Source organism: Triturus cristatus, chromosome 3_2 (assembly GCF_964204655.1).
Source record: "Triturus cristatus chromosome 3_2, aTriCri1.1, whole genome shotgun sequence".
Classification (NCBI taxonomy): Eukaryota; Metazoa; Chordata; class Amphibia; order Caudata; family Salamandridae; genus Triturus; species Triturus cristatus.
Window position 1 is genome coordinate 225,388,933 of NC_140584.1, and position 13,469 is coordinate 225,402,401.

The 13,469-nt window shown below is 39.7% G+C and overlaps 1 protein-coding gene across 1 annotated transcript in view; it reads right to left on the reverse strand.

Annotated features, from left to right (window-relative positions):
* LOC146857060 (von Willebrand factor D and EGF domain-containing protein-like) overlaps positions 1–13,469 on the reverse strand; it is a 1,714,722-nt gene that overhangs the window by 384,154 nt on the left and 1,317,099 nt on the right. Inside the window, 1 exon segment of the mRNA XM_085647013.1 lies at positions 3,871–4,008. Within this exon segment, the coding sequence (XP_085503139.1) occupies positions 3,871–4,008 (138 nt within the window).

Genomic DNA, 13,469 nt, shown 5'->3' on the forward strand with positions numbered 1-13,469 from the left:
TGCTGGAAGAAAGGATGGATATTGAATGGATGGATAATGGATTGGAGGTTTTGGAGAAAGACTGGATGACAGAAAGTAAAGCTTAATTATGATGGCTACGGGTGAATTAGAATGAAAGGGTGAATAAATATTTGGATTGATGATAACTAAGCAAGGCAGCTCTTCTTAAGGAGAGGGTCATGCTGCTGACCTACTTCACTGACTTGGTTTATGTAGGATTATCAAAGCTATGGTTCAAAGTAGGGGATCTTTTTTCTTTTTTTTCTACTTTCTTGGCTCACTGTATTTTTTAAGTGACCCTGATGTATCCCACCCATCATTTAACACTTTGTAAACCGAATGCTCACGGTGTGTTTCCCCTTGCCCACTCAGTCACCAGTTGACACTTCACTCCTTTATTGTTTCCTAAGTTCTTCTGTTTCAGCCTACCAAAAAATTGAAAAATTAATTCTTGTCATGTGCCACATTTGATTTTTCAGTATGCAACAGCAATTGGTTCTGCAGGGAGTTATATTTCTTTAACAAGAGCAAGAATTCATTCACAAACAGCCTGTAGTAATGGTAGTAGCCTCTATAGTTCTTGTCTGTACAATACCTTTGATTAGGCCATGGCCCCTTTCTCCAACACTCTGCAAGCTCAACTCCTGTAGGGGGATGAAGTCCCCTTGGGTATTGAGGGTCCTTGGAGGCCATCCAGCCCTCCTGTTACCTCCAGTAAGACCCGCACAGCTGGATTGCTGAATGGTCATTGGAGGCCACACCCCTTTCTCCACCACTCTGAAAACTCTCGTCCTGGCGCAATGCTGCTTAGGGTAAGAAGCCTACTTTAGAGCTCCTCAGGAGGCCAGGGAACATAATCCCCCTACCAGCAGTGCACCGAGAGGTACGTTTGCAGAGTGGTGGGGAAAGGGGGCATGACCTCTAACCACCTCTCAGCAATCTCACTGTTTTGGGCTTACTGAAGGTAACAGGAGGTCTTGTTGGCCCTCAGCAGCCAAGGGGGCTACCTCCCCAACCAGCAGCGGGAAACATCCATTACAACGCAGTCATTACATCGCACTGCTTTTACAATGCAACTGTTGCAACGCAACTGCCATTACAATGCATTAAAAGGTAAGTAATGGAGATCTTTTAGTTTTAGGGTGGGTATGGTTTTTGGGGTAGATGGGATTAGTAATTTTCTACCCCTACACTATCCAACACGTACCCTACTGTTGCACTTACTTGAGTGGGGATAGTAATTTTTACCCCTACACTATCCAACACTTACCGTACTGTTGTCCTAAAAGCATTATGTGTTGTAATGGTATCCATTGTAATGGTATGCATTGTAATGGAATGCGTTTTAATGATAGTTTTTAAAGATGCGTTGTGATGACATGCGTTGCAAAATCATGCAATATAATTGTAGTTGGGGTGTAAAAAAAGCGTTGTAAAAGCATGCATTGTAATTGCGTTGTAGCATAATACATTTCCAGCAGCTTGCCAGGAGGCTCATTTGCAGGGTAAAGGAGAAAGGGGGCGGGGCCTCTGATGAGTTGCAGACTTGTTTTCTTCTTTTTTTCCTAAGAGAGGAAGGCCGTGTAGCCCTCCTCCAGGCCTGCCTTTTCTTTTCTTTTTAACATGTAAGGGGGCACCCCATCTCTTGAGGCCTGGCCTCAGTACTGGGTGCCCTGGTCCCACTCAGAGTACCCAGTTTTTTCATGTTGGGGAGCATGGAGGAGCCTGAAGGCCCCCGCGGTCCCTGCCCTCTCTCAACCTCCACCCGCTATTATGCAGCTCCCTTTGTTCAAAAGCAATTCTGCTGAGCTTTCTAAACTGTAGCATTGTTTGCTATGGCTTATGCCATAGCAAACAGCAATGTCCCGGGAATGGGCACTTCAGACATTGCAGGAGCCAGCCAGGGGGGTGGCAGTCCCCAGGACCAGCTAGGTCTCTGTGAGGGGAGTAGAAGGGCCCCCCTCCAATATCAATTAAGCTCTGGGAGATGGTAGCCCCCAGCGCTGCAGGGCCAGGCAGCTTCATATTTAATTTTAAAGATTTTCCCCAGGGAGGTTGTGGTCCTCGTGTTAGTGGGCAGGCTGAAGCCCCCCCACACATTAATATTTAATTTAGCTCCAGGGAGGTGGTAGTCCCCTGAGCTGCAGGTGGGCCACTTGGGCACCCCGTCTCATGAAAATATTTAGTTTGCCCTGGGGCGATCCCCAGGGTGTAGGAGTTGACAATAGGGCAACCCAGCTAAAAAATTAAACGTGCCCGGGCAAGTGACAGCCCGCGGTGATTTAGATATTCTAAGAGGGGGAACCTTTGCACCACTCCTACATATTTACCCATGCCCCCAGGACCTGGCCTACCCAGGGGCCAATTAGAAACAATGCACGGAAGCCCGCTTCTTTTCACATTTCAGCAGGAGTCGCAGATTTAGCATGACTCCCACAGAAATGTTTAAAACAAATACTGTTTGGGCACTGTGGTGTCCCCATGAGACTCTCAAAGAGGCCTAGGGGTTCAGGGTGTTCCACCTGCCCCTTTTCTTTTTTTAAAATCTTTTTTCTGTGACTCAGTTCTACCAAGTCACAAGATGGCTGCCAACACTTCCTGGTTTGAAGGGTTGGAAGCCAATCAGATCTCAGCACGAGTTCTCGGGAGGGGTTGCGGATCTTCTGCATTCCCAGTAGAATATCTGAAAGACCTTTAAATAACTGAACTGATTTACACCAAATCAGAAAAGGCATATTCCTGAAAATCTACCTTCTTGCCAAATTGGGTTTAATTCCATTCAGCAGTTCGGGCTGTAGCCATGTATAAAGGTCCCATGGGAATTAACTTGGGAAAAATGCCCTTTAAAGCACCCCCTGGTTCTCAGCAAATGATTGACGGATCACCTAAAAATTTTAACATAGCAGCTGAAGTGAGCGTCATATTAGTTGTGAAAATGGCATGAAGAATGGTCAAATGGCGCCAAAGTTATGGGAAAAACAAAAAATGCTTTTCCGGTGGAAGCAAGGTCCTAACTATAACTACCTACTGGCAACTACCAGTAGGTTTTATATATATATATATATGTTCGTGGACATGTGTGTGTGTGTGTATGTGTGTATGTGTATATATAGTTTCCCAGTATTGCTGAAAAGTAGTCATGTCTACCTTAGTTGCGAGGACAATTCCCTGCAGAAATAGCCACAACAGTTTGGTAGCAGTGGGTAGATGGGTACTCCAAGGTATGTGCAAATTAAGTGTAGTTTATTCAAGCAGATTCACTACGTTCGGATGCATTATGGCCACAAGATCCTTTCTCAATTATATGACAAATGAGGAATCAACTTCATGGGCATAATCACATAAATTATAACCGTCTCATTCTAGAAATTGGGGAAATTAGAGTAATACCTCTGTTGATCAAGTACCCAACATGTGCACACTCTCAAAAAAGTTAGCCACAAGGAAGTCTATGCGTGCCAAACATAAACTAACTCCAAATAGAGGCATTATAACATGATTAACAATTCAAATTCCCTCCTAAAATAATTTTAAATTGATTCATATAAATGGCAGAAACTTCAACTGACCAATGGCATGGAGTCAAGTGGTTCAAGAAGGATGATAATGCCCCCATATTTGACCTCATTTTCTAAAATATTTCTCTGTCAGACCTTATGCTTTTCCCAAAATGTATAATTTCGGTATACTTTCTGCTAGGCTTACGTAAAGTAGGTTTTGTAAAGGTCCTGAAAGGAAATTAGATCTTTCTGACTATTCATGTACAAAGTGCATTCCTGTCCAAAAATGGCAGCAATTTGAGAACACACTAAATAAAGGATGTGATCTACTATACGAAATTCACTATTTTTAATTTAAAGTAAAACTTACGTTTACAAATGTGGCCATCGCCCGCCATTCCTCCAGGGCACGTGCCACACTTATATGATCCGAAAGTGTTAATGCAAGGCACTTCTCCAAAGCAAACATTTTCTTCACATTCATTCACATCTTCTTCGCAAAAAACACCTATTATGAAACCAAAACATGACTTAGAAACTGCCGAAATGCATTTTAAAATTATTTAAAATAGCTTAGGTTTTCTATTATTTTTTTGTAATGATGGGAACAGCAACAGAACCAAAATACCTTTGCCTGTTTTTGTTTTAGAAACACAATTGAGTGAAGAGACAGTACTCAGATTTTTAATAGATTATTTATGCTGTACTATGTTTTACTACCAACACCAGCTTCAAGAATGTTAAAAAAAGGCAAAATATTTATAATTGATTGTAGTTTGGATCTTCGCCTCATGAGCTATACCTTGCTATATGTGGGCAAGTGGCTTGATCCAGTAGGTAGACATTCTAATACCGTCTCTCTTTTTAGCTGTACACCAAATTATAAATGAAAATAACAGTCTAACAAAGGGCATGACTTCTTCTACCTATTACATATTGCGAAAATAGATCCAGGAAGTGACCATGCTGTATTACATAATCATTAGCTTGGGCCCACCAGAAGTTGCACCAAGAGAAAATCAGACACTAATAGTAATCACAAAATGAGAGTTAATAAAGCACAGTATCTCGCTTTCCAGTAGGTGAAGGGGTAGTCTTAACTTAAAAAATAAGTAGGGAGCAGAATTGAATAAGACCACATTTTAATTTATTATGCAACAAAATAATTAATGCGCCAGCAGAGCACACAGGATCCGATGAAATGAAAGCCCTAAAAGAGAAGATAAAATAAACAGAGCTCTAAATAGGTAAATTAAGTAACGTTAACATTGAGCGACAGCAGATGATAAGAATGCCAATTGTTAATTATAAGAGATTCAAAATAGTTGCAAAAAAGGGAAGGACCTTATTCTGAGGGGATCACAAATTGTGTGGCTTTCCAGTCACAAACTGTGGATCAAGTAAAAGTTGCTTGAAAGGGATCTGGAGCCTCAAGTAGGAATCTTTTTTGGCGATCGCAACAAACCTGATTCACAGAATGAGGCATTTTGCGACCACAAAAAGCATTTTTTTATGTACAAAAGACTAATTGCGTTTGGTAACTTATTACTAAATCACAATTTGGGTTTGAAATTCAGTATTTGGAAGGGGCATGTTCAGGTGTCCCTTCCAAATACCAATTAACAGTGGTATGTATTAATGTTTTGCAACTGTATTGAGTCACCAAGGAACCCCACCCCTTTTGAGATTATTAAAAATTTATATTTTCCCATGGACCACTGTCTACTCTTGAAAATAAAAATGTAAAGTTTCAGTTTTCTTTTGAAATAGATCCTGTTTTCCTTTTCGGAAAATGGGCTACATTTAAAAAAAAAAAGGTTTGCTTTATTAAAAATCGATCACAGACATAGTGGTGTGTTGATCCCATTAGGCCACTATCTTTGTGATTGCTGTGATTCCTAAAGGAGTCACATACTGCAACCCACATCATTAATATTCATGAGGTAGGATGATTTGCAACCCATTTGCGACACACTAAGAATTGCTATTCAAAGCTCAAAACATGAAGACTAGCGAACATACATCTGACCTTTAGTATTTACCCCAATTTGAAAGATGTATAACAATCCCACGCAATCCTTTACCATGAATGGCTTTACCATGCATCATTTCCCACGCAATCCCTTAACCACGCATGCCTTCACGTATTAACACACAATGAAAAAAAACAAAGGTAATGGATAATTTATAGATAGAAATAACCCACAAATTATTTCTATTCATACCCAACTTAAAATAAATAAGCATTAAAAATTGTAAAGTTATAATTTTAACTCCAATTTATAATGTATGCAGCACCTTCAAATGACTATAAGTAGAGGACCTCCAAACATCATTTTGTTACTTTACTCGCCATACTATATTAACTATAACCCATGCCTTTTCCAAACACTGGTTATACCCTCGCAAACTACATTGCTTATAGCATGTGGAATCATACCATTCATAACAACACATAACTTATCAAATAACACAATTTGTCACAATACAGTGCATGGTAGAGTGGTGAGTAATAGTTAGTGTTGTCTGCCACTATGCCCTAAAAGCACCCTTACCACCCTATACCCCTACACACCCCAAGGAACACAACAAATGCTTTACCTATGGAAAGCAAACCTATCTATATCTATAGCCATATCTATCTATCTATCTATCTATCTATCTATCTATCTATCTATCTATCTATCTATCTATCTATCTATCTATCTATCTATCTATCTATCTATCTATCTATCTATCTATCTATCTATCTATCTATCTATCTATCTATCTATCTATCTATCTATCTATCTATCTATCTATCTATCTATCTATCTATCTATCTATCTATCTATCTATCTATCTATCTATCTATCTATCTGTCTATCTATCTATCCATATAAAACCTACTAGCGGTCGCAGTGGGTAGTACTAATTAGGACCATGTTTCCTTAGGAAACGCGTTTTTTTGACTTGCCTATGTCATTGGTGCTGTTTGACGAATCTCGACGAACGTTTCCGAAACAAGTGTGCAGGTGGTTCTAGTTTGCATGAAATGTTTCGGCTTGATCCGTCAAGCAGGGACCTAGAAAAGGGAGTAAAAAAAGTGCCTTTTCCATGTTAATTTCCATAGAGCTGGAATTACACCAAATTTGGCATCCAAGCTTGGTCTTGAAAACATACTGTTTGCTATTTGGTGCAAATCTATTTAGTAGATTTTGTGGTGTTAAAGAAAATCCAAATTTGTGTACCTGGGCAGAGTCTAAGCACAGATCTCCCAGTGAGATCTGATTGGCTCTCAGCACTTTTCAGTAAAACATGTACTTCAACTGGAGCAGCCTGTCAGTTGATTCCCTTGTATTCTACTTCAGCCTCCCCAAGTAATCTAAAGAACAACTAGAGCTCTAACAGTCTTACAAAAGTGTGGCACACCTAAAGCCGTCTTGATTGAATATATTTGGTAAAACTTAAAACATTTAATTTAGAAAGGAACAAAATGAAGGGGTTCATTTGGTCATAGAAACTATGGTTAGTGCTGGAGAAAGAAATACTGGGAGACATTGTAGGTGAGATCTCAAATACCTTCCTGTTGTACTTCAACAGGAGCAGGCTGTCAGTTGATTTCCTTGTATTCTACTAGTACCCTAAGGTAACCATGACTTATGCCCTCTCCAGGCACTGATTATTACCCCGGATATTACATCGCTCCTGACATCATCAATGACATCATTGATAATATCACTGTATAATTTGCAGTAAAAATATTGATGAAAAAACTGGGCAAGGCAAGGGCATGAGTCATAGTTACTTTAGGGCATGAGTTATAGTTACTTGAAATAACTATAACAGCTTCATTTCTATGGATTTGTGCATGTAAAATCTGAACCTAACTGTAACGTCCCTGAAACATTTTTTTGTGTGCGAATATATATTTATTTTGTGTCAAAATATACCTATATATGTACTTTCCGTGAACATTTATATATATATATTTATGTGCATTGACTGTTTTGCAATCTAATCCAAACCTTGGCAACTCAAATTATAATCTTCGAATATGCCACTTGAACTCTAGCACTTAGTTCGTGGCAAATCCATCATTGTGAAGTACACTCCACATCCTCACTAGAGGTTGACTCTTCATGGGCATTATCAGCCCCTTTGTTTATTTCACTTCCCACGTTGCCATCAGGAGAATTATTTAGCAAAACCAACATGCACAATTTTTGAGCTTAGCTTCTCCACATTGATTGATTTTCATATGATTTTAATATGGATATTTTATCAATAGGTTTTTTAACTCATTATCGGTGATGGAATCTAATCCATAATATGTTTTAGCACTTGCACTTTCACTTTGTTTACATATTTATATAATTATTGTAAATTGCGATCTTTGCACAGTTGCCGAGTACTATTATCTTTTTGTACATCATATACAATATGTCAATCAATATTGTGTTATAATGTTTACATTTCGAGATTCAAGCGAATAGCGGCAAATTGTGTCTGTCTTCACTGTTTTCTCACCGGTATATAAGCTCTGATTGGCCGCATGCATGTCATGTGATCAAGACAGTTGTATACTGTCGAAACGCGTAATGCTGCTATGCCAGAAACTGCTGACATCCTGAGCAAATAAACTGCACTGAAACTTCGAACACGCTGTGGTCCGTACCTGTTTTGTTCCTGGGACACCAAGATCAGACGGGATAGTGATACCTTGTATATATATATATATATATATATATATATTCACTGAAAAAACCATAGGTTTCACTCATGTTATAGTTAGCAGGACATTTCACTTGTGAAAAACCAATGAAATTCCCCCGTTATAGTTAGTGCAGGCAACTAGAACTCACGCGACCGCAATCCTCTGCTGATGATGTCAAATATTACATCACTGTATTTAGACACTTATTTACCCATGTCTTCTTCCATTAATTTTCAGCTATACATATATTACAAATATTTTTTTTTCAGAAAGACACATATTTCATCAGTGATGTAATATTTGACATCATCAGCAGAGGATTGTGGTCGCGTGAGTTATAGTTGCCTGCACTAACTATAACGGGGGAAATTCATTGGTTTTTCACGAGTGAAATGTCCTGCTAACTATAACATGTGTGAAACCTATGGTTTTTTCAGTGAATTTGCAAGGTTTTTTAAATGCTAATTCCTAACTATAACGTGTGTGAAACCTATGGTTTTTTCAGTGAATTTGTACGGTTTTTTAAATGCAAATTTTTTTTGAGATTTTTGGGAAAAAATAATATCCAACCTATGTATAAAATAATATATGTACTATATCCTGCATTATGGAATGGTTAATTTTTTAAAAATTAATGTTTACATACAGTTGTACATCACAGTTATTATCTTCTACAACTCTTGAAACTTGTATTTTTTTTTTATGCATTTTTTGCCGTGCTAGTACGGTAAGCTGACGCTACGCGCTCCGTACGTCATAAGTACGGTGCGCTTACGTGATAAGATGCGCGTACGGTAAGCTGACGCTACGCGCTCCATACGTCATAAGTACAGTGCGCTTACGTGATACGTACGTGACGTACGCGTACACGCATGCGCGTTGCGCGGAAGCAACGTCGCGGTTACGCAGGGGCGTGTAATGCGCATGCGTGAGTGCGTCTTACGTACGCGCTCCGTAAGCGCTCCGTAAGCGTCACGTTTGCGCATGCGTACTTGTTTACGAGCGCGTACCGTAAGCTTACAGAGCGCGCACGGTAGGTCATGTGATCCACAAAGAACACTTTTCATTTGGTTGAAACTACTTTCAGTTCCAGAAACTTCCCACACCACACCCATTCCCCTCATTACTGCTTGAGATCCCCTAGGAGAAGGAGCTGAATTGACATTGAGATACAATGGCAGAGCAGCAGACCTCTTCTGAGAGTGAGCCTAGCAGCACCATCATCAGACAGAGAAGGAGGAAACAAAAGGATTCTTTTGTGTGGGAGTATTTTACTTTTCCAGAGGGGCAGAAAAAGGTCAATGCTCCATTGGTCACTTGCACACTTTGTGACCGTGTTTTATCTAGAGGAGATCCAAGGAAGAAGTATTCCTTTGGAAATCACTCTATGATGAGACACATTAGGGATAAACATCCCAGGACCTTTACTCGACATACTGAAGAAAACTCTTCAGTAAGTCACCAGAGCCCAACCTCAGAAGCTCAGCCGAGTACATCATCGGCAGCTCAGCTGAGCCCTTCCTCTGAGGTGGGAGCATCACCTTCTTCTGCTCCTCTGGACATTAACCCTCGATTTCGGAGGGTTTCAATGAGGTGTACAACGTGTTTCCCTTATTAACAATAAGATAGACCAGCACGTTTGTAGACGCTCATAATATTCCCATTCTTTCTTTCCTCTATCCCTGTATTAACCCAACGGCTCTTTTAAGAGCCAACCTTACCTCACAATTTTTTTATTTTTTTTTAAGCTTTCCTTTTTGAAAAAATTGTTTTGCCGTGCGCGCACCGTACGCGTAAGAGCTACGCGACCCCCTGACAAAGGCTAGGGGGTCAGGAACTGTCCACCCTGCCCCCTTTTCACGTTCTCCACCTTTGTTTTTCACCCCCTCAGACTGCGAGAGACAAAATGGCGGCTGACACTTCCTGGTTTCGACCGATTCGAATGTTTACTGAGATCTAACAACCAATCAGAATCGCGCTCGTGCACGGCGGCGTGCGCGTACGGTAAGCTTACGGTACGCGCTCGGAGCGCGCCTATAGATATATACATTGATTTAAATGCTATTTTCTCAGGAAATACTGAACAGATTTACACGAAACCTTCAAAAGGCACATCCCTGACCTGAGGGCTACCTCTCTGCCAGATTTCAAGTAATTCTGTTCAGCCGTTCGGGCTGTAGCTCGGACTAAAGGTCCTACGGAAAAATGCATGGGGAAAACGCGTTTTGGGACCCCCCCTTTTTCTCAGCCCCCGCTTGACGAATCCCCCCGAGACTTTCAGGGAAGCGCCCCACCTATTTTGAGAATTTCGCGAGGATTCGTCAATCGGCGCCAAAGTTATTCCAAATAGAATGTTGCGGATTTCCTATGGAAACACGGTCCTAACTATAACTATCTACTGGCAACCGCCAGTAGATAATATATATATATATATATATATATATATATATATATATATATATATATATATATATATATATATATATATGTATATATATATATATATATATATATATATATATATATATATATATATATATATATGTATATATATAAACAAGAACTATTGTGCATGCCCACTAGGGCAATATTTGCGGTTCTTTGTATGAATTAAATAATAAGGAGCTTAGTATTCATTGCGTATTAACGTAGGATAACTTAAAAGTATATGAACTATTTTGATTTTTACTCACACCAATTCCGTTATACTTGTTCTTGCTTTGATGGTGAATTTCAAATGAACTACGAGTCTGTTCTTCATTGCACTTCATTTGTAGTTTATCATGTGACTTGTTATGTGCACAGCTTTAAAATTGTGTTTTTTTTTACAAAACTTTGTTGGTGAACAAGCCTGCTGGTTCAGGCGAAACGCGTCCGACACTGCCGAAGATTAAAATCTGATATAGATTGTCAAGACGTGGCGTCGTCATTCCTTTTCTGAGTGAGGAGTGTTTATTTATATTACGGACCCAGCTTGCGAGGTCCGCTCGACGACGCGCCCGTTGATCCGGAGTGCGGTGGCTGTTCGCAAACATTGTGAAAATATATATATATATATATATATATATATATATATATATACATTACCTACTGGCGGTCGCCAGTAGGTAGTTATAGTTAGGACCCCTTTTCCATAGGCAATCCGCAACATTCTATTTTGAATAACTTTGGCGCCGGTCGATGAATCCTCGCGAATTTCTCAAAATAGGTGGGGCGCTACGCTCCGCTCCTACCCTGAAAGTCTCGGGGGGATTCGTCAAGCGGGGGCTGAGATAAAAGGGGGGTCCCAAAACGCGTTTTTCCCATGCATTTTTCCATAGGACCTTTAGACAGAGCTACAGCCCGAACGGCTGAACAGAATTACTAGAAATTTGGCAGAGAGGTAGTCCCTATGTCAAGGAAGTGCCTTTTGTAGGTTTGGTGTAAATCTGTTCAGTAGATTCTGAGAAAATAGCCTTTAAATCAATATATATATCTGAGCCCGCTTACGGTACGCTTACCGTACGCTTACCGTACGCGTACGGTGGCGTGCGCCAGCGCGATTCTGATTGGCTCTTAGATCTTAGTAAACATTAGAATCGGCCGAAACCAGGAAGCGGCGTCCGCCATTTTGTCTCTCGCACTGAGTGTTATTTATCAAACATGATGCCCAAAAACATGTTACGGGGCTGTTTTGACAACTCCCTCCCACATAGTCATGTTGAGGGAGTCCCCAAACATCCCCCAAGAGCAAAAACGGTTTTATTTTTTTTTCGGCAATTTCGCCGAGTACGCTTACCGTACGCTTACGGTAAGCGTACGGTAAAAAATAGAAATAAAAAAAACACTATCCACACTTACCCCACCCCCTGTGCTTTTGGTGGCTGTAGGCCACCAAATGTACAGGGCTTATTACATCAGTAATAAAACTATATTTTGGCAACATGAAATTATAAAATCGAAATAAAAAAAAAAATATCCACATTGACCCCACCCCCTGTGTTTTGGTGGCCGAAGGCCACCAAATGTACAGGGCTTATTAAAGTTGATAAAAACCGTGCACGGAACGCACTGCGTTAAGTGGGTGCGCACGCCTCGAATGGCGTAAAGTAACTTAGCATTTAAAAAACCCTACAAATTCACTGAAAAAACCATAGGTTTCACACACGTTATAGTTAGGAATTAGCATTTAAAAAACCTTGCTAATTCACTGAAAAAACCATAGGTTTCACACATGTTATAGTTAGCTGGAAATTTTACTGATAAAAAACCAATGAAATTCCCCCGTTATAGTTACTGTAGGCAACTATAACTCACGCGACCGTAATCCTCTGCTGATGACATATGTGTCTTTATGAAAAAAAAAAAATGTAATATATGTATAGCTAAAATTTAATGGAAGAAGACATGGGTAAATAAGTGTCTAAATACAGTATTAGCATCAGCAGAGTATTGCGGTCGCGTGAGTTATAGTTGCCTACAGTAACTATAACGGGGGAATTTCATTGGTTTTTTATCAGTAAAATTTGCAGCTAACTATAACATGTGTGAAACCTATGGTTTTTTCAGTGAATATATATATATATATATATATATATATATATATATATATATATATATATATATATATATATATATATATATATATTTTCACCAGTATGTAGTTATAGTTAAGATGTAGTATCCACAGGAAGAGCGTTTTTCAATTTGCCAATAACTTTAGCGTTCTTTGTTGAATACTGGAGACATTTTACAAACTAGTTTGACGCTCCCTTCAGCTGCTACCTTGAATGTTTCGGGGTCATCTGTTAAGTGGGGGCTGAGAAAAGGGGGATTCGAAAAAGCGTTTTCCCCATGTTACTCTCCATAGGAACTTTAGGCAAGGTTACAGCACAAACTGCTGAACGGAATTGCACCAAATTTGGCAGAAAGGTAGCTGTTGGTCCAGATAGCAACCTTTTTGTGAATTGATGTGAATCTGTTCAGTAGTTGCAGGGAAATTTAAAGAAAGGTCCAGTTGTATATGTAGGGATGGCTATCATTTTTATATATGTATATTTGAGCACAAAGAAATCAGTTAACATGACTCAGCTTACTGTCTTATGGGAAATAATTAAAACTCTGTCTTATCAACATCCTGCTACTAGCCTAATCATTTCGGGTGATTTTTATATGCATCTGTCTTCAGAGAACTTCTCAGACAAATTAACTAATGTTTCAATCCAGAAGTGCCATTCCCAGCAACAGAAATATGAGCTTATGTTGCTACGGGACGATATTCGACATAACATTAT